This window comes from Colossoma macropomum, unplaced genomic scaffold (assembly GCF_904425465.1).
Source record: "Colossoma macropomum unplaced genomic scaffold, Colossoma_macropomum, whole genome shotgun sequence".
Taxonomy (NCBI): domain Eukaryota; kingdom Metazoa; phylum Chordata; class Actinopteri; order Characiformes; family Serrasalmidae; genus Colossoma; species Colossoma macropomum.
The window spans coordinates 30,135,066-30,157,616 of NW_023494801.1; the positions used below are offsets into that span (position 1 = coordinate 30,135,066).

The 22,551-nt window shown below is 37.6% G+C and overlaps 1 protein-coding gene across 1 annotated transcript in view; it reads left to right on the top strand.

Moving 5' to 3' along the window:
• The window catches only part of slc2a9l2 (solute carrier family 2 member 9, like 2), a 269,938-nt gene that overhangs the window by 107,300 nt on the left and 140,087 nt on the right, over positions 1-22,551 (top strand). The window contains exon 7 of the mRNA XM_036590228.1: positions 18,443-18,575. Within this exon, the coding sequence (XP_036446121.1) occupies positions 18,443-18,575 (133 nt within the window). The remainder of the gene's footprint in view (positions 1-18,442; positions 18,576-22,551) is intronic.

The following is a 22,551-nucleotide window of genomic DNA, read 5'->3' on the forward strand; positions in this document are numbered from 1 at the left end:
ATTATAATCGAAACATTGCAGGAGAATTCATTATAGTGTTAAACAGAAAGACAGGGAAAAGTCAAAATGATCACTAATGAGATACTTCCATTTTCAGTTAAAGCCTCACATTTTTAGGGGCTTAAAAGTAATCGGGCAATTGGCTGCTAAGCTATTCCATGGCCAGGTGTTTTATTCCTTCATTATTTCACTTACAAGTAAGCACAAATGCCTCATGTTGATTTCAAGTGTGGCATTTTGAATCCATTGCTTTTAACTCTTAATATGAGGTCCAAAAAGCTGGCACTGCTAGTGAAGCAAGCCATAATTAGGCTAATAAAATAAACCCATCAGAGAGACAACAAAAACATTAGGTGTGGCCAGATCAACTATTTGATACATTCTTAAAAAGAAAGAACACAGTGGTGAGCTAAGAAAGACTAAAAGGCCTGGAAAACCACAGAAAACAACTGTGGTGGGTGACAGAAGAATGCTTTTCCCAGTTGACCAGCTTTTCCTAGTTTTCTAGTTGACCAGCTTACAAAAACCCTCAATAAGGATGTATCTGTGTCAGAGTCAACAATCAAAAAAAGACATCACCAGAGCGGAGGGTTTATCACAAGATATAAACTATTAGTAATCCTCAAAAACAAGAAGACCAGGTTATAGTTTGACCAAAAAAAAAAAAAATCTGAAAAAGACATCATCTTATGGACAGAGGAGACAAAGACCAACCAGAGTGATTGGAAGAAAAGAGTATGGAGAAGACAAGTAACTGCTCATGATTCAAAGCAAGCATGGTGGAGGTAGTGTCATGGTGCAGGTATGGAATGCTGCCAATGGAACTGGTTCCCTTGTATGGTTCACTCATATTTATTGATTATGTGGCTGATGGACGCAGCAGGATGAAAGTATAGAACTATATTATTGACTCAAATTCAGCTAACTGCATCAAAACTCATTGGATGGTGCTACAAAGTACAGATAGACAATAACCCAAAGCATACTGCAAAAGCAACACTCATTTTTTTAAAGGCAAAGAAGTGGAATGTTCTGCAATGGCCAAGTCAGTCACCTGATTAAAATAATATTGAGCATGCATTTCACTTACTCAAGGCAAAGATAAAGATAAAATGCCTGAAGAACAAGCGGGAACAGGACAGCTGCAGTAAAGGCCTGGCAGAGTATCACCAAGGAAGAAACCCAGCGTCTGGTGATGTCAATGGGTTGCAAAGGCAATCATTGATTGCAAAGGATTGGCAATTAAATATTAAAATGACAGTTTAATTTGTGATTATGTTAGTTTGTCCTTTGGGAGGCAAAGTATAAAAAACCCCAATATGTTATGGTAACATACATTACATTCAGTTAAAAAAAAACAACCTATTCAAATGCATTTAACTAATATTTCTGTCAAATTTTAATGTCCACTTTTGGAACATGATAGAAATTGGATATGACATATCAATTATAGCTTAATAGCTTAATTTTTAATGCTATTCAGCTAGTATAGTCATTTTTTAATCTTCAATGGCTGCGTTCATCATTCTGAACACATCTAACATATCTTATATTTTATTTATTTCCTAGTCTAGATGCTAGCATTCTAGTGTCCATCTAAATATTTGAAAGCTGTGAAGTTGAGCAGGCATATTAACATATTAGACTCATTTTATACACTCATTTGTAACCAGGGGTGCCAGTAGGAATTCTGGGTCCCCTGAAAACTTTATGCATGGGCCCCTTGCCTTAATTCATTTCCCTAGTGTATTTCTAATACATTATTCAAAGCCCACTCAATTCTCCAGAAACACTTCCCCATCCAGCTAGAGATCATGAAATTCAGTAGATATACAGTGGAGATATTGTGGTTTGTGCACCAAAGATCTGGAGCACACTAGCAATAAACATCCATCCATCTCCTGTTTTTTTTACCTTTTTTCTTCCTCCTTTGTTTTTTTTATTTTTTATTATAATGTGGTTTGTGATGTATTTTTAATGTGGTGCTATATAAATAATAATAATAATAATTATTATTATTATTATTAAATTGTGCTTTATGCAAGCTGGAAGATAGAAGTCAGTCTCACCTTCACTTTCAAGTTAAACTTTTACATAATGATTGAGGAACATGACATCTTAACACAAGAACAGGGCATATTGCAATATTGGTTTATGAGGAAAAAGTAGAACATGGGGTTTTGTTTAGTCAGCTCTGTCACATCATTTCCATTTGACAACTGTAGTCACTATAACATACCCTTGCGTTAAGACCTTCAGTATCTTCATAACACACTTTTACCTCCAAAAACGTTCTTCCTTGTTTTTTGCTTTTCCTGGCAATTTGCATGCCTGGTTTGTGTTTTTGACAGCATTTTCAGTAGAATTAATAACAAAACTCTTGTACTTACTAATGACCATGACCATGCTAACCTCTGACCATTTTTAATGGGCAGTTATTATAGCAGTGATAGATGGATGGATCGATGGATAGATGGATGAATGGAGCAAAACAAGAGCAAAGGTATTGCTGTATGCTAGTATACAGATGCATAAATAAAATAAGTAAAGATATATAATAAAATATACTAAAACCACCATAACATATAATGTGTAGTACAAAAGTAAGTGAGTGAAAATCACATAAATATTGTGCTGGTGACAATACAGTGGTGCATGTCACATCCAGTCAATGAACCGAGTGACTAAACACTGTAAACGATAACATATGTTCATAGTTGTGCAATATGCCTGGGGTGGCAGAACGCAGGATGCATTGCTGCTGGTGCTGTATCTACAACTAGGCTTTATTTATTCTTTAATGAATGAAGCATTTCAATCGCAAATCTTTCATGAAGCCTAAAAGTTAACAAAAAAGTGCAATCTTTGTGGGCCGCTGTCTCTTTGGAACCCTTTGGAACACATCCTAATCCCCCCATCCCCACCGCAGACTAATCCTTCCAGCCTCTTTACGCCACCCCTATTTAAACTAATTCATTGCAAGTATTGATTTTATATTATTGAAAACATTGATTTCAAATTTTGGAACAGGAGTATAAAACTACAAATTAGTTTCTTGGCACTGTGTGTCCATGTCAGTGGGATGGAGAAGGTCAGGGCAGGTTATAAGGTTACTGTTATTGGCCATTAACAAGCTACATGGATCCTTCTATCTAATTGGTTCAAAGTCAGAGTTCAAAACACATATCTGACTTCTGACTTACTTGGACTTTGAGTGACCCTATATCTTAATTATGTTTATTTTCCTAAAGCAAATGATTGAACAGCTTTGCCACTAGCAAAATAAACATAACACTACTAAAACTTTACCAAATGTTTTTAAAGTGACTGTTTCGGTAGTGAAGATTCTAGCTCATTTTGAACATAACTGAAAAATGCAAGCCAGTACATGAATAGCAGACCCAGCTTTGAGCAGTTGTGCACACATAAAATCATCATATTTTTCAATCAAAATACAAAAAAAGTTTTTAAAACAATGCAGGGGTGTGGCTAAATATGGCTCTGAGCCTGCTTGTAAATATCTAACATCTGAATACTTAATTAATTAATTAATTAATTAAGTATTCAAACTGTAATTATACTGTGAGACTGCAGTTTGAACTAATTCAACAGAATGATCCAAATAAGAGTTGCATAAAATACTCACTTAAGCTTTAGATGTGGTCATAATCTGAAGTGTTTCTGCTACATCAGGTCACCACATGATTAATTGCTGTCGTTATGCAAATGTCTCAGGCAGGACTTTTACAGCAGTCATGTCTGATCTTGAAATTCAGCTCTCAGCCAATTAGGCTCATTAGTAATTATTTAAGTGGTGCCAGGCAGTGCAATCCAGCCATCCTCTGCTCTAAGAGTTAGTCTCTTGTCCTTTGTCTTCTGTCTGTAACACTGATGGATTTATACCTGCCTTTTTTGACTGTTTTTGTTATTTTACCTCTTTATATACGTCGACCTATAAAGTGCATTAATGGAACTGTATCAAATATGAATTCACTTCACTGGACCGCACTGAACTGAATCATAATCCCCAGCACCATGCTTCAAAAAGCTTATAGTAATCCTGTTATTAAAGTGCCTGTTTGCTTATGCTAATTTGCTTATTAGCATGGCTGCCTGCTTATGCTAATTTAGTCAGATGTTTGGCCTGCTGTACGTGATGAAATGAATCAGACTGGGAATATAAATTTGCCAGATCTTGCAAAGCCTGAGCTGAACTTTAACATTTCTATGTCGTCTGAGTTTGATCCGAGTTAATATTGGGCCAGATGTGATGAATGATCCAATTTTTATACTTGCGAATCTTCGGTACTATAAAACATCTTTTGGCTGTCATGACAAGTTATGGTAATGACAACATGATAACATGTTATGTTACTGAACATAATCTGTCATGACATCATATGATATCTACTGTCGTAACGTTTTAGGAGAAAGAAAAATGTACTGTAATGACATTTTATTCTATGTAATTTTTGACCATTTCTATTGGTCCATTCATCATGAGATTCTTGCATATAAAAGGCAACTGATGTTATCAAATTATTTATGTACCTACATGCCTATATATAGGTATAATAATCATAATATATAATTACACACTGACCAGCCACTTCATTAAGTAGACCTTATTATACCTGCAGTCCATTTTGTCAGCAGTGCTGTCACTGCTGGACTGAGAATAGTCCACCAACCAAAAATATCCAGCCAACAGCATCCTGTGGGCAGGGTCCTGTGACCATTGATGAAGGACTAGAGGATGATCAACACAAACTGTGCAGCAACAGATGAGCTACTGTCTCTGACTTTACATCTACAAGATGGAACAAGAAGATAGGTGTGTCTAATAGAGTGGACAGTTGGTGGACACAGTGTTTAAAAACTCCAGCAGCACTGCTGTGTCTGATTCACTTGTACCAGCACAGCACACACTAACACACCATATGCATACATACAGTATTGTCAAAAGTCAGATAATACACTACATTTATTTAAAAAAAAACAGTAAGTTCAAGTTATTCTTTTTTCAGTAATGCTTTACATTAAAGGTCACAAATGAATTAATAGTTATATGCTAATATGCAATTAAATACTAATTATTTATAAATTAATTAACTGCTCATTAAGTATAAGTTAACGATTAAGTAGTTAATACTTAGTAATTGAGTACAATGTTAACTGATAGTTTAATTTGTTATAAGTCCATAGCCTATTTACTCCTTAACTTTAACAAGTACTTATGTGTTTATCCTGTTTTTTATATATTAATTAATTAAAGTGTCCTTCCCAGTACAAATTATACTACAAACCTATGAATAAAACAAGTTACTGATATGTTAATATCTCTTTCCTTTTTTTGGGTCCCCTCAAGTAAAGTGGAAAATACACATACATTTTTTTTCTAAATTGTTCTGCTCAATAAAACAACCAGCTCAGTTTTATTAAACTAAAACAAGTCCTTCAGACTTGCACATCTCATCCAACTGACTACATATGTCTTTGAATAAAGGCCCTGATTTTTAGGCCTAACCAGTACATTTCTAATAGTAATAAAGATCATCTCTTTACTTGTAGGGACACATAAAGTATTAATTAATGGTTAGTTAATTTGTAGTAAAGCGTAATTGATGGTTAATATGTAAAGACAACTCCTAGGATAGGCAACTGAATATGTAGATGTCAAGGAAAGTGTGCCGTATTTAATTGTGTATTAGCTTAAAATTATCAACTAATTTGCGACCCTTCATGTAAAGTGTCACCCATTTTTCAACCTCAGGGAAAAAACAAAAACATGTATGAAAAAATCATTCAGAAGCCTCAGCAACTAAACATATTGCCCAATTTTTCAGTATTAAGTGTCTCCACTCATCCCCCTTATTGCATGTTTTTTGTTCAGCTTCCATTCTTTTCCACAGCTTTACCGTTCAGTGTTAGAAGTTGGTTGCACGTTCTGCTTCTCACCATTCGAGTCCACATTCAGTGAAGTTGAGCTCTGGACTCCATTGATCTCAGAATACCAGCAGCTTCTTTGTTTGATTAGCAAAGTCTAACCCTAATTATAACTACTGTAAGCAAAAATAGAAATATATATATAAAATGTATAAAATTCAAACCATTTCACTGGTCTTGCAGGTTAGCCATGTTTTTCTGGTCGAGGCAATGTTTGCCCTGAAAATGTATGAAAACAAACACATTCACACAGATCCTGAGTAATGGTGTGAAGCCATACAGGAGGTCCAGCTAATGAGCAGGCAGGATGCTTGTGTGCATATGTGAGTGCACGCCCTTGCCTTCTACCTTCTGTGCTAGTGTCAGTAAACATGGCTTTAGCTTCTGCTTGTTTGTGTGGTTGCTGGAGAAAGAATGAAAACACCTATTTATTATATTTTCTTGTATATGACCATTTTACCTTAGGGTACATGCTCTTTTCCACTGTTCTTTACCACAATTAAAGTTTTATACTCCACAGGCTGCATTTTGCTAGTATAAATGTGCATGTATGTGCTACAGCAGTATAACATGTTGAACTGAGCAGACTGCTGATTGGTATTCAGTGCAGGAGCTGTCAGTGTTATGAGGCAGGTCCTGTCCAGAGATGTTAAAGCGTGCTGTGAGCCCGTGTATGGGGGACTCTCCGCATAGAGCTAAAGTTGAGATGGGCTGTCAGTAAAACTCGATTTTAAACCATCAGTGCTTGCAATATACCTTTTCTGAGGAATTGAACAATAGCACATGCATTCACTCTTACAGTAGGAAACAGAGTCTGATGGACACAAAATGTTTTTACATATATTTGTTAATGTAGTTCTTTCAAAGGATCCATATCAGGGCAACCTCATTTTCCCTGTTTTTTAAAAATGAATTAGTGTGATGTTCTGTGTAGGCATGTTTAAACTTACCATTCACATATACAGACCATTTATGGAAATTAAGCTCCAAAAACAAGTCTTTTTGAGCTGATAGCTTCTGTGATGTCACAAAAAACAACACATACATAGAGTACTGTGCAAAAGTCTTAGACACCTGAACCACTAATCTGGTGATTACGTGTGTTTTTACTTTAATATAAATCACCTTATATTATTAGAGTAGCTGCAAACAAACTTAAATACGTTGAAAAAGTAACATGAATTTCCAGTTTTCAAGTAGCTCAAGTAGTATCTTGTGAGCTAGACTGAAAAAAATGGGTTCTAGATTTCTCCTGGATCACAATGGATTTGTTAAATTGCATCAGCAGGGCATTTGATTTAACATAATGAAAAATTGATTAGCCAAATTAGGTATTGGATAATAACAACAGTTATTACTGGGCTGCCATGAGGAGTGGTTTGGAAATGGTTAAAGAAGAAAATTGACATATGTTAAATCACTACTTATTAATGTTAGTTTTGGTTAATATTAGTGTTTTTGAGCAAGCAAACCCGCCCATATAATTATAAATATAATAAATATAAAAGCCTTTCAAAAGTAATTTTTTGTGGTGCCCAAATCTTTCACACTGTCCAGCAACATATTCAGTTTATGTCATTTATAAGCAGTATTTCAGATCCTACTGCTTTTTGAATGAGTAGATAACTATTTAAAGCTATAGTCAGAGTAATAAAACCAGCCTGTTTAATTCTATGTAATTCTTGTATAATTCTAAATTTCCTAGTTTATCTTTTTCCAATAAAATTTGTTGGCGTGTTTGAAAGCCTATACATAGTTTCTTATTGTTAATTACATTTTATCTGTAAAAACTTTTACTAGTTTAATTTTTAAAGTTGCTGACAGAATACTGCTGACAGTGGAGCTAAGCCTGGTGCTGTAGGCCCCAGTAGACCAACCATGTCTGTATTAAGCTCCAGCAGCATGGATGTTAAGCCGCTTGTGACTTTAAGACTGCAGCACCAAACCTGTCAGTCAGACAGATTTATAGCACAATAAAGCTTTCATAACCTTTTCTTTACACTATTTTTAAATACACGTAATCACTGTGTTCTGTTTTTATTTGCAGTTGACATACTGACCCAACTTCTGGAATTGAGCTTTGAGCAGTTGCATGCAAAAGTTTGCGCTCCCCTGTCCAAATGACGTCTTGTTGATTTTCTAAGTGAAAATAAGTAAACAAGTCCTCTACAGAGAGCACACTTCTGCACTTTTTAATATGCAAATAATGTTTGCTGAATTCAACATATTGGAAAAAAAAATATATAAAAGATAAAATATCTCCTGTGAAAGAGTTATGGCACATTTTACATTTCATGTCACTGTCAAACTCAGCAAATACAAAGAAACTATGCACTAAGTTGTCATATTTTAGTATGTTCTATGTAGAGCATGTGCTAAATTCTTTTCACTTAGAGCATCAACAGTACATGTCATTTGACTGGGGGTGTTTAAACTTTTGCATTCACATGCGTTCATAACAGCAAATACATGAAATTGTATTTGGCTAATAGAGTGAGTCAGATTCTGAGAGGTGGAGGGAATGGAAGAGAGAGAGAGATAAAGAGAGAGAGTAAGGGGGGGGCGGTGAATGAGAACTAGAGGAGGCGGTCGTGTGTAAGGTGATGCTGTGGATGACTGGCATGAAAGCTGACGTTTTTACTCCAAAGGGCAAATGGCCAACGTCCTCAAAACACCACACACATCCTGCCAAGACCACTTCATGATGAGAAATCGGAAGTGTGTGTGTGTGTGTGTGTGGCTCTGAGCATGCTCGGTGAGTCAGCAAACGAAAGCAGGTCAGTGACTCATCCTCATGACCTTATCAGTAAAGTAGTTCCAGGTCAGTGCTTTGGCTCCGCCCCCTTATTGCACTCTGGTTCCAGGATCGGCAAGTGCTCAGCGTCCTTCCTCTACTTAGACACAAGCCTTCCATTTCTATAGCATTTATGCCCCTGTTGGGTTGCTTGCTTTGACTTAAAGGGCCCCTATCATAGGAAAATAAATTTTCCTTAAATTTTTAAAATATAATAGTTTGGTGCAGTTTGTAAACATGGTTAAAGTTTTAAAACATACAGTCAACTTCCCAGTCCATGCAGTCCAGAGATGGACTATGTTGCAAAACCAGCCCATTTAGAATTCATTGTTTTGGTTTCTTCGTTTTTGCTTTTGTTTTTTTGGGGGTTTTTTTGGTCACGAAAACACATTTACATATCATCAATCTATTCAGGCTCCAGCAGTGTAGCTCTGCCCATTCACATTGAAGTTATAAGGAATGTTTAGCTCATACAACTTTTTAAATGAAGCACAATCAGAACAGAGATCATTTTCATACATCAGTCCTGATAGTACAGCAACAAAAGTAGCCTGTTTTAATAGTCAGGTTTAACATCATTTCGATGAGTTGTCTGTTTTTACTTTCAGAAACATGGTTTTCTTGTTGGTTGAAAGCTTGATATATTTAATGCTGTGAAAAAGTATTTGTCCCCTTCTCAACTTCTTCTATTTATTGCATATTTGTCACACTTAATTGTTTCAGATCATCAAAGTACTTTTCGTATTAGACCAAGATAACCCAACTAAGCACAAAATGCTGTTTTTAAATGATTTTATTTATTGAAGGACAGATGCTGTTCAGCCCTACCTTGCTCTATGTGAAAAAAGAATTGCACCCTTGGCTACTAAATCAACCAGTTTATTAAATTCAATTGACTATTGAGTTTAATTTCACTAGTCTCACCCATGGTTACTGCCAGACCTGTTGAATGTTAACATTGCTTAAATACAACCAATCTTGCAATGTAAAGCAGGTTAGAAGGTCTCAAAAAGCAGCACATGATGCCACATTCTAAAAAGATTCAAAAACAAATGTGAAACAAAGTCATTAAAATCCACCAGTCTGCAAAGGGTTACAAAGCCATTGTTAAGGCTCTATGACTCCAGCGAACCACAGTAAGAGCCATTATTCACAAATGGAGAAAACTTGGGACAGTGGTGAACTTTTCAAGGAGTGGCCAGCCTACCAACATTTCACCAAGAGCACATTGACGACTCATCCAGGAGGTCACAAAAGAACCCAGACAAACATCTAAAGAGCTGCAGGCCAAACTTGCCTTAGTTAAGGTCGATGTACATGATTTCACAATAAAAAAACCCTTGGCAAAAATGGCATCCATGGGAGAGATGCAAAGAACAAACCACTGCTGACCAAAAAAAAATGCAAAAGCTTGTCTTGCATTTGCCAAAAAACATCTAGATGACCCCCAAGACTTTTGGGACAATAATCTGTGAACTGATGAGTCAAAGGTAGAACTTTTTGGAGCACGTGAGTCTCGTTACATCTGGTGTAAACAAGCTAACACTGCATTCCACCATAAGAACATCATACCAACAGTCAAACATGGTGGATGATCTGGGTCTGCTTTGCTTCTGCAGGACATGGATGTCTTATCATAATTTATGGAACCATGAGTTCTGCTCTATCAGAAAATCCTGAATGAGAATGTCCGCCAGTTGTTACTGCAAGGATGGCACAACCAGTTATTAGGTTTAGGGGGCAAATACTTTATCACAGCATTGTACATTTGAATAGCATAGCAATATAAGAGTAAAAACTGTACACCTAAAGAATTAAAGTCTGTTGAAGATCTGGTGAGCTACTGATTGTCCTGGACACTGATTGGAGCTACTGATTGTCCTGGAGTTTTAGATATTAAAACACGGTGAGGACGAAGTTCGATTAGAGTGTTGTTGCTTTGGGCAATGCAAAGACAGGGACCTATTCTGACTCCATCGGTGGCACAGTCTGTTGGACTGGAATGAGTGTGTCCCTGAGATGTGCGCATACTGCAGTGTGGATTGTCAGTAGTGAGAGGTAGAGGCTGAGTGGAATATTTTGAGCTGCGTCAGTAACTGACAGGTGAGCAGATGATGTTCGTGTAGCTTTCACCTACTGTCAGTGCGTATAGACACTCCACCCTGTCTCTCTCTGTTTCTCTCTCTTTCTCTCATTCAGATGGTTTTGCTGGCCACAACGAGCCATCAGAGCAGCTCCAATACTCCTTAGCATGGATTCTACAAGTCTCTGCAGCTATACTTGGTGTTATGATAATGATGGTGGAGGAGAGTTCTATCAAACGTATTGGTTATAGGTTATTGGTTTGAATTTCCGACACACTTAACAAAAGACTTGTGTTCAAGAGTTATTAAATAAAGGCAATGGTTCTAGTTAGAGCCTTGAGTTCTATTTAGAACCATTTCATACTTAACCCCTTAAATGGCCAAGGCCCAAAGTTTTATTATACACTTCTATAACCTTTAAATAGCTCAATCTGTTTGCACTGAAGTCCCTGTAGTTACTTAATAATAACCTTAGCATGTAATAAGCTGGGGATTTTAAGGAGTTAAATGGTTCTTTGCATGATGAAATGGTTCTTCAGATTGATGGAGAATGTGTTATATATGATTCTCAATAGAACTTTTTTTCAAAATGTTTAATAGATATAGATGTATAGATATGTAGATGTCTATCCATAGATGTTAAATTGAGTTGAGATCTGGTGACGGTGAAGGCCATAGCATTTAATTTACATCATTTTCATGCTCATCAAACCATTCAGTAACCTCTCATGCCCGTCCTGGAAGAGAAAACGTCCATGAGGATAGAAATGTTTCATCATGGGATAAGGGAGATCAGTCAGAATAACTTTGTTTTGCTTCTCAGTGACTCGAAAGTGGACTCAAGCCATGCTAACAAAAAGCTCCCTACAGCAAAACAGAGACACCATACCCCCTAGCTGTAGGGGTTAAACATTCAGGCCTGTACTGTTTTCTTGGTGTACTCCACACATGTACACATCGCCCACCTGTAGAGAATATGGTGAATGAGGACTCATTGGACTGTGTCATATATCTCTGTGGACCAGTTTTATGGATTTTACATCACTGAGCTCTCAAACATGTTTTTGTCTTTGTAATGAGAGGTTTCTCTGTGCAGTTGCGGACGGCCTATTCTTGCTGACACAGTTTGATCATGTCCTGCATTGACATTCACCTGACTAACAGTTGCTTTTCTATTTTTCCTTACATATTGTACTAATGCGCAAGCTTCATGCTCATTAAATGACTTTTGACCACAGTTTCCTACTCTGTTAACTGATATCTTTTCTATAGATCTAAATGCAGATGTCACTGAATAACTCAGTTTCTTCATACATGGCACTCATATGATGCCATCTACGCTACAAATCAGTTCATCAAAATTTCTGCTTTACTAGATCTGCCCCAGTCAACCCTAAGTGCTATTATTGTGAAATGGAAGTGTCTAGGAGCAACAACAACTTGGCCACAAAGCGGTAGATCATACAAACGCACAGAGCATGGCTGTTGAGTGCTAAAGTGCATACTGCATAATAATCGCCTATCCTCTGTTGCGTCACTCACTACAGAATTCCAAACTGCCTCTGGAAGCAACATCAACACAAGAACTGTGATTTAGGGTCATCTTGAAATAAATTTCAGAGCAGCTTCAATACTCCTTGGTGTAGATTCTACAAGTCTCTGGAGCTGTAGTTGGTGTTATGATAATGATGGTGGAGGAGAGTTCTATAACACATTGGTCCTTAATTTCCACACACTTTAATAAGACTTGTCTTTAAGAGTTAGGCCCGAAACATACTTCATGCAAGGATACAAACGCAGACGCTTCGAGCTACACAGACAGTTTCACGCATAGTTCCGTTGAAAAATGTGTCACGACGTATTTCAGACTGCAACGCAAGCTACAATCTGAGCATTACAACAAGGCGCGCTATAACGACAGCCAAGCCTGACCGAGCGGTCTTGTACTGCCAGAGTACTTTCTCAACTGTCATAGTAGACGAGCAGTTGAGTCTCATGCAAAGATGGCTTACATAGTCATAAAAATATCATACATATTCACATTTCCATTTCAAGAGAAGAGGTAAAGCAGCTCACTCTCCTCTACTGCCCACATTTAGCTGTTGAAACTGCTGTTATAGCAGTAGATCCCACTTTGATTTGTCCTCTATCGCCCCCTTCAGTACTGAGTGTTTTAACCACCACAGCAATGTAAGAATGCGTGAGTTTGTACAGAAGGACTGAGTGTTTGCAGTGCATTGGCCGAGCGCTGTCATTTGCGTATGTTTCGGGCCTTATTCAATAAAGGCAGTAGTTCTGTTTAGAGCCATGAGTTCTACATAGAGCCATTTCATACTTAACCCCTTAAATGGCCAGGGACCGCCAGCAGGAATAGCTCGTCCATAAAGACATGGTTTGACAAGTTTGTGTGGAGTATCTGTAACTGCGCAAAATCCAGACCTCAATTCCACTAAACACCTTTCATTATATAGGTGTGTTCACATGTGTCCACATACTTTTGGCCATATAGTCATGGATGTGTGTGTGTGTGTGTGTGTGTGTGTGTGTGTGTGTGTGTGTGCGTGTGTGTGTGTGTGTGTGTGTGTTTGTGCATAATCATAATTTTTCTTCCTCTCTGAGGACATTCATATTCCCATCTCTAGATCTTTGTTTACGTAGCAAGCCTGCTTCATTATGTCTTTTTTACCCATAATCCTCTGAGGAGTGCCTGCAAGGCGGAGGACTGAGTTTGTTTTCATCATCATCCCCTTCACTCCTCCTCCTCATTACTGCCCAGTCCTACTCGGAGCAATCAACTCTACGAAGTGCTAAATTACCCCTCTGAACTGTAATCTTTCCTGATCTCATTGAGAGCAACTGGCGAAAATAAATGCAGGTTTTGGGACTCGTCCTCATGAACTTCAGAATGAAGTAGTTCCAGATGAAGACAGAGACAGCTAACACTCTTTAAAAGTTGCATTCATCTGAAAGACTCAGGAAGGTGCATCTCATTAGCTTTTAGTGATGGTGTGTACAGGACCAATCAATACGATTGCCGCTGGGCTGTTCATAGCATAAAGAGATATTTACAGCTATTCCTCTCTATCAAACATTTCAGAAAATGATACTTTTTTAACTCATAGAAATCTAGATTTGATGTTGTTTTGCAATACGTTCCATAAACCAATACTATTTAAACAAAATTCAGTGGTACAAAACTAGGGGTGCTCATGCTATTATATGAAAAGAAGTATTGTTTACACTGGAATGTTCAAGTGACTGAGCTAATTATTGTGCTGTCATACTTCTTAGATGGTTATCATACTTAGTCTATTTAGTATCCTATGATGCACAATTGAAGTCTGGAATCACTTTGTATTGTAAACAAACAATAACAAGCGTCTTAGAAAATCAGATGTAAAGATACTTATCCAGTGTTTTTGTTTCAGAATCACTATCATAAAAATAAATCATACATATAAATACAAATAATTAAAAATCTATAGTGATTTGGTTTGTTAGCTAAAACATTTTCTAAATCTCTCCTGGATTTGTTTTTCTTTGTATTTATTTTTTAGTGTATTATAGCAAACCAAATACATTGGATGGTAGTGGGTGACATTGCATGCCCTTTAGAGCATTAACTCATCTGAGACATGACAATACCGAATAAATTTGTGAACTACATTGTCATGTTTTTCTAGTTATGCCACTGACAAAATTCCACATTTTTTACACCATTTGGAAATGTTAGCTGTACATATTATAAGACTAAGTACAACAATAACTTTTCACCAAATTCAGTTTACAATACATTCAGGTTCAGACAGATTTTTAAGAGGCTGTAGATAGCATCAGACAATTTTGCTGAACTACAGTGGAGTACAGAGGAGATTTTTTTTTTGAGATACAGTCAGATTCAAACAGTTTTGTCAGCTACATTCAGGTTCAGGTTCAGGCTGTAGATGCATTCAGGCAGAATTTTGTTGAGGTGTTGAGTTCAGTCAGATTTTTGGAGAGCTACAGTTGAGTTCAGACTGAATTTTTTCAAGCTACAGTGGAGTTCATACAGAATTTTCTTTGGCTACATGCGGGTTGTGACAGACTTTTGTTGGGCTACAGTCAGTTTCAGACAGAATTTTGTTGCGCTACAGTTGGGTTTTGGACAAAACGTTGTCAAGCTGTCAGGTTCAGACAAAATTTTGTTGGGCTATAGTCAGGTTGGAACATAATTTAGTCAGATATATTGGGGGTTGGGCAAAATTTGTTGGGGCACAGACAGGTTAGGACAGAATTTTGGTGGACTATAATTGAGTTGGGACAAAATTTTGTCAGAGCATGGTTGGGTTGGGACAGAATTTTGTCAGGTTACTGTCAGGTTGGGGTAGAATTGGGTTGCAATCAGGTTAAGATAGAATTTTATCAGGATACATTGAGATTTGGACAAAATTTTGTCAGACTATATTTGGGATTGGAACAGAACTTTAACAGAATACATTTAGGTTCAGATAAAATTTTGTCAGGCTACACTTGGGTTGAATTTTGTTGAACTGCATTCATCCACCTGCATTGGGGCAGAAAGCTACAGTTGAGTTCAGACAGAACTTTGTTGAGCTGCAATTGGGTTTGGATAGAATTTCATTGAGCTACATTTGAGTTAAGACAGAATTTGGGTTTGGACAGAATTTTCATACAGAATGTTTGGACAGAATTTGGGTTTGGACAGAATTTTGTTGAGCTACAGTTCAGTTCAGACAGAATTTTGGTGGTCTAATGTTTGGGACAGAATTTTGTCTGGCTCCATTTGACTCCATTTGGCCAGAATTTGTCAGGTTGCTGCTATGTTTTTTTTTAAAACTTAATTCTGTTTTGGTCAGCTTGGGCCATACTTGGGCAAATTTTCTCATTCTATAGACAGGTTTGGATAAAAATTTCAGGCCTGATTAAATTCCCTTGGTTACAACGCCTTTAATTAGTTTAATTGATTTCTAACATTATACTGCAGCATTTGCAGTGTTGGCTAATGTTTTCAATGCTAGATTAAGTAGTTTAAGCACAAAACTATTAAACTATAAAGCCCCATTAAACTATGGAAACAGTAGCATTTCCAAAAATACTTAGACAAATTGGTTGTCATGCAGACATTTTGATCATAGATGTGGTGAAGCTCTTCAACTACCTGATCACTGCCTACTGTATCTTGACTTGACGCCAATCAGACTTGTTTCTGGACCAAACTACAAAGGGAATAACTCTTCTCTCCCTCATTATCTTTCTCTTTCTCTCTCAGACCAGATTCTTATTCCAAATGCTGTACTTTAGAGTGGATTAGGGTATCAAACATTACAGGCATGCAAACAGTAATTAAACTCACTCTTTTAACAATTGATGCTAATTCTTGACAATGTTTCATAATGAGCTTGTTTATGTTCTTAACACCCCGCTGACAGAAATGGGAAAATGAGAGCTGGATTGTTTTTAAAACAGCCTTTTGTGAAATCAGATTATGTTTGATTGTCTCCAGCAGAGAGCATTTATGGAACAGCTCAATAACGCATAGAGCTCAGCGTGAGTCCAATTCCCCTGCCTTCCGCAGAGGCGTTTAATATGCTTCACACAAACACTCCACCAGTTCCCGAAGCCCTGATGCAGTCACGTCTGTCTGCCAAAAGGAACAGAATCAGGCTGAGAGCCTGAGACCACTCCTTTTTTTCCCCCTCACAGCTTTCATTCATTGAGCTTTTAAATTTAATTGTAGTGCTTCTACAGAAAGGAAGAGAATATGAACTCCACCATCCATCTAAGTTCACCATTTTTCTCATAACAGGGGGATCATGATATTTATAAATAATGGACACATTAACTGCTGACTTTAATAGCTGTCTTTTAATAGTACATTTCTATTATCTTTGGCTTCATCTAACTGTCAGACCTCAAAGAGAAAGACAGAGATATTTGTGGTAGTACATTATACAGTTCTTTTCAAAGATATGAATAATTTGACTCAGTTCACTGAATCAATTCATTCCTTCTGAAACATTCACTGATTTTGTTCAGTTTTCGCAAACTAGTGAATGAACCAAAGATCCATCAAAAACTGCCACAGTAGGCTAACAAAACAGTTTGACAAACTGCAATTCAAAGTTGTGAAACCACTATTTAGAATACGTATACTAATTTATGTGGCAACATGTAGGGAGCAAATGTAATGCCCTAAATGTATGTTCAAATAATGACAATAACAAAATAATCAGTTCTACATACACTATATGGCCAAAAGTATGTGGACACCCGACCACCACACCTATACGAGCTTGTTGGTCATCCCATTCCAAAACCATGAGCATTAATACAGCCAGGGCCACAGTCATGCTGGAACATTCCCCAAATTGCTGCCACAAAGTTGGAGGCATATATATAATTGTCCTAAATTATATTAGTATGCTGTGGCATCAACACTACCTTTCACTGGAACTAAGGGGCTGAGCCAAAACCCCAAAAAACAGCCCCAGGCCATTATCCCTCCTTCACCAAACTTTACTGTTGGCACTATGCACTCCAGTAATGCTCTCCTGGCATCTGAGAAACCCAGATTCATCCAGATGGTGAAGCAAGATTCATCACTCCAGAGAACGTTTCCACTGCTCTAGAGTCCAGTGGCGGAATACTTCATACCATTCCAGCTGGCACTTGGCATTGCGAATATTGATCTTAGGCTTGTGAGCAGTTGCTCAGCCATGGAAACTGAGGCTTCCAGAACTGAGCTCGGTGAAACTGAACTGAAGTTCCCAACATACAGTTGTTTAAAATCACTCTTCAGTAAGACCCATTCTATTGCTGATGTTTCTCTATGGAGATGCATGGCTGTGTGCTTGATTTTATACACCTGTTAGCAATGGTTGTGGCTGAAACATCTGAACTCTAATTAGGAGGAGTGTCCAGACAATTTTACATGTGGTGTAGTTCCCAGTAGTTATTTATTTTCTTCAGAAAGTGTATAACACTATTACTCAACAAACATGAGACTGCAGTTTCAGTCTCCCTAGAGTGTGTATCTCCAGAGCTTTTGTGTGTATGCTGTGGAAAGAGGTGACCACAGTGTTCAGCTCAGGCTCAGGATAGTGAGGATAAAAAGATGAGTTTAGTGCCCCCCATTAATCTGTTCACCCCAAAACTAGTCTCTGCTCTTCTCATTGTAACACACTTCTGATTCAGACTACATTTCTGATGTCTAGAATGGAGCTGTAATGCTGCTTGTCAGTGTTTTGCAATGGCTATATTTGACTCACTATGTAAAGCTTATTACTGCACTGTAATCCAAAACGTTTTTATGCTTTAGGCTTTAGGTTTTCTGTAACACTTTTTAAATATGTAGCAGTGTTTAGTTGAGCTGATCCCAAAATTGAGAGCAAACGAGAGAAAGCTGGACTGTAACATGATTGCACCACATGATTATTTTTGAAAATAAGTGCTCCCTTTGTTTTCATTTATTAGCATATTGCTGCTGTGCTACTGAATGTTTTGGTTTGTGTTATTAGTGTGTGATGTTGTTGATGTGTATTTTTGTAAACATACGGTGCTAATAACGTGTTGATGTGTTTTTGAAGTGTTACTGATGTGTTACTGTGTGGTTTTGCAGGTGGGTAGGTGGAACTTCCTGTTTGCCTTCTTGGCAGTTCCCGCGCTTCTTCAGCTGTGCATTTTGCCGTTTCTACCGGAGAGCCCACGATTCCTGCTGATGGAACGCCGAGATGAGGCTCGTGCTGAAAAAGGTATGCTCAGCCTCATCATCATCATCATCATTATACTATGTAATCTGATTATTTTTTGTTGCTTTTGAATGACTTCTCTTTTTAAAGTTGTATAATTAAATAAAAACAAGAGAAAAAATATTTTAGCAAGATAACTTTAACTTAACACAAGACAAACCAGATAACTGCACTGGTTTGGAAGCAACATGATTGCAGGTGATTATGTTGTCTTTGATTTATATCATTGTCAAAACTCCACCAGTAATGATAAATAAAGGCCATTCTAAAAGCTCCTGCTGAAAAGCCTCCACTGGCCCATAAGGCTTCATATAGCTGCGTTGTGCTTAGACTTCTATCATTGCGTTTGCAATGTAATTTGTAGACGTTCTCTCAACTCTCTGCATTTTCAGCAGTCCACAGAAATCGATGTCCTACGAGTTCATTAGTTTCACATGAAAACTGAATGTGATCTGATCATATAAGTTACCAATAACTATCATTAACATGTTTGAAACTACTGAATAAAGAAATCATATATGTGAAAACTGGACCAACCACTCACAAAGCTCTCTTCACATTTTGTTATTCTTCCGATCCACGTTATTGTTCTTCTTTAACATTATTCAGAAAGATTCATCGGATTTCAAAATGATTTATTTCACTTGTAAATCATTACAGAACATTGCTGTAAACTATAAATGGTTTAAGTGACCATAAAGTTTATCATGAATTTTACAAGTGCTCAATATGACCTCCTCCAGCTGCACGGACAACATCAACGCCATTGTCAAATTCATCCCATACTCAATTGAGCATGTCGGGTTTCACTGTACTCACAGCTCTTTCAACGCAATTTCAGAGATCATCCAGTGTGGATGGGAGTGGTGGCACATAAACAGAATCTTTAACATACCCCCACAAAAAATGTCACATGGCGTGAGATCTGGTGATGCTGGTGACTTTTTTCTTGGAACTGTTGGTACCAACAACAAATGCTCTGAGCTGTTGGAGGTTCACTGCCATACTGATAGTCAGAAACTCTATGACAACCTCTTTGAATTGGTATGTGATTGGTTCCTAGGCACTTCACGGTTGTAAAAATATGGCGCAAACATCCGGTTCAGTTTGCAGCTGTATCTATGTTAAACCAGCATGAAAGTCCGATTCAAATATCTTTGGGAAAGCACTGAAAATCTTACCTCTGCCAATAAAAAATAAAACACTTATTAAAATTTGTACAGATAAGCTTGATAAAAGATTGTGGACTGCTGCTTGGGAGGGGGATTCTTCATTAGATGTCTCTGCTGGCTGCAGCACTAACCCCAAAATTAAAAACACTAAACTCTTAAAACATCTACAACATTCATATGATATATTTTTCATTCAGAGTGGCGAATTTCAAGCAAAGGCTATTATGTGGTTTAAATGTAACCCTATTGGTAATCACCCTCATTTATATAATGTACTTACAATCTGATATCTGTATTTTTCCTTGTAACTGTAAGGAAATACCTTTTTTTGTATCCTGATTTTGCAATACTCTTACATATATTCTGTTACTACCCAACCTGCAAATAAATAATTAAAAACATAAATAAGTAACTGATATATGCTCTTTTTAACTGGGCCTCTGCCTCTCACATCCATGACTTGTAACAGTGCTTCATGAGAGTGTTATAAATAGAACAAACATCTGCCACGTCAATGCAATGTCATTAAGTTCATATTACTTCTTACGTCGTCTTGCAATTAAAGCAATAAAGTGTTACTGGTCATTTTTTAGCCGATATCATGTCATATCCATCACAAATTGTTCATTTGGGTCAGGGTTTACTTTCCACTGCCTGCTAGGAATACAATCCTGACTTTATATACGACATTACATATTTTATTGCTGCTCTGGTTTCAACTTTCATGCAAACAGATGTGAGGGTCTTGGTTTTAAACCTTAAAGCCTTTGCTCTGTTTTCCTCCCAAGAGGACAGCAGGTACACAAGCCTTGTTAAATAAAAAAGGCAGAGTTACGTTCCCCTCTCCTGCACATAGCTCTGAGGGCTCATCTGAAGAATGAAAGGGAGGTGCACCAGGAGGGCTACAATGGGCGTTTGAATCGTGCCCTGTCTCTCGTTTGAACTTCTCTTTTTCTCCTTTTTGTCGTCCCGAAGTGGCCTCTGTTCTCCGTTTGTGCTGGAAAGCTTCCCGTGTCCTATGTTCGGTGTGCTGGGCAATGCAGCGTGTATTGATCTCTGCACCAGGCAAAGCAGGGTTTACTGAACTCTGCAGATCTGGGCCTCAGCATGAGTAGAAAAGAGTCGACTGACAGAATGAGGTCGGGAACCCATTGTTGTCAAAGCAGCTTGTAGGTTTTCTCTTTTGATATTATCAAATGATTGAGCAGTGGTCTCTATGGACTGCTAACCCAACAGAAAGCCAGATCTCATGTGTCCAGGTCTCTGCGGCCCAGGTCTGGCTTCAGTTTCTGCTCTGTGTTATTACATAATTAATGACATAGTTGAGTCTGTATAAGTTTATATTAGATTTACATTCTGTATCAATTTTTTTGAGTCTGCACCTATGTCTTATATTTCTGTTTTTTGTCAAGTCTTACTTCAGGCCACCTAGTGACCTGACTTGAATATTTTTAAATAATATAATGAAATAAAATAATTTTACTTGTAACTCTACTATCAGATTAATAAGGACACTGTTGTCTCTCTGTGTGTGAAATGTTTTGACTCTTTCTTGAGCTGCTAGTGAGTAATGAGGGGTGTAAGGGACAGGGTAAGAACCCCCAGCTGTGAAAACCGTTTATTGATAGTATTCCGATTACGTCACAATTGTGCTACCACTGTTTTGGATGGCAACCTCAAGCTCATTCATCAGTGCTGTGGCTACTTGTAATGAGATAACAAAGCCATGATTGATCCAGCAAAGGCAGTAAAACACGTTGCAGAAATTAGCACATATACCATTAGAAGTGCACTCATTAGTGTAGTAGGAAGTACAGAAGTGTGTGGTTTGGGACACAGCATTAGATCAGCCAGTGAGAGGTGATCAGCAGCTCCAGTGACTGATTACATCTTCGCTGTGCTGCATGATAGCTGCTCAGTAACATCTCCAGGCAAAAGTTTGAGGTATTTGTTGATTAAGGATCATTTATTGAGCTAAATCGATGCATTTATTGATGTTAGCTTTCAAAATTTGTTTAAGGCACCTCAGTGTAACTGCAGCACCATTTAAGGTGGAATGGAAAATTCAAATGAGAAGCTGGCGAATAAGAAGCTGACTTGAGCTCAATATTTATGTATGAGTTTATTATTTTAGAGCTTTGACAGTTCTGGTAGCCACTTTTATTAGCATTGGAATGTTCTGAACTCCGGAGATGTGCAGGCTATACAGATCCAGTCCACCAATCTAGCTAATCTTCTTCTTGTGGCATTTTCTGGAGATGCATCTAAAGCATCTGCATGTCTTTGTATCTTTTTGTGGTCATTCTGGTGTATTTAGCTTGTTTTCAATCCACTTGCAGGGTTGTAAATGCAGTACTGGTGAAGTATACTGGTGCTCTGTCAGAGCACACTCAGAGTTATAGCTTGTCTACCAAAATGGTGACATGGTGCATTAGTGAAGAAAAATGCATAGTCCAGTTAATAAACTTCCTCCAAGACAATCAGAAATTTCATTTGGCTACTGTGAAAAGTGGTTAATGTTAAAATGTGGAATCGATTGAAAGTTAAAGTCTGCACTTTCAACAGAATCTCTCCGTTTCAACAAGCCCTTTTGTTATTGTCAGCAATAATTGCAACTTCTATAGGTTAAAGCTTGAAGAGTTACTCTGTGCAGTTTGTGTAATTAGCTACAGCCTTAGATAACTGAATGTTGCAACAAGTCACATTTTAAGCTCATCTGGCATACATCTAGCCCTGAGTGCTGCTTTGGCCTCTTGTCCAGCTCTCTCAGGAGTAGCTTTAGTTTTCTTTGTTCCTGTGTTTTCTCT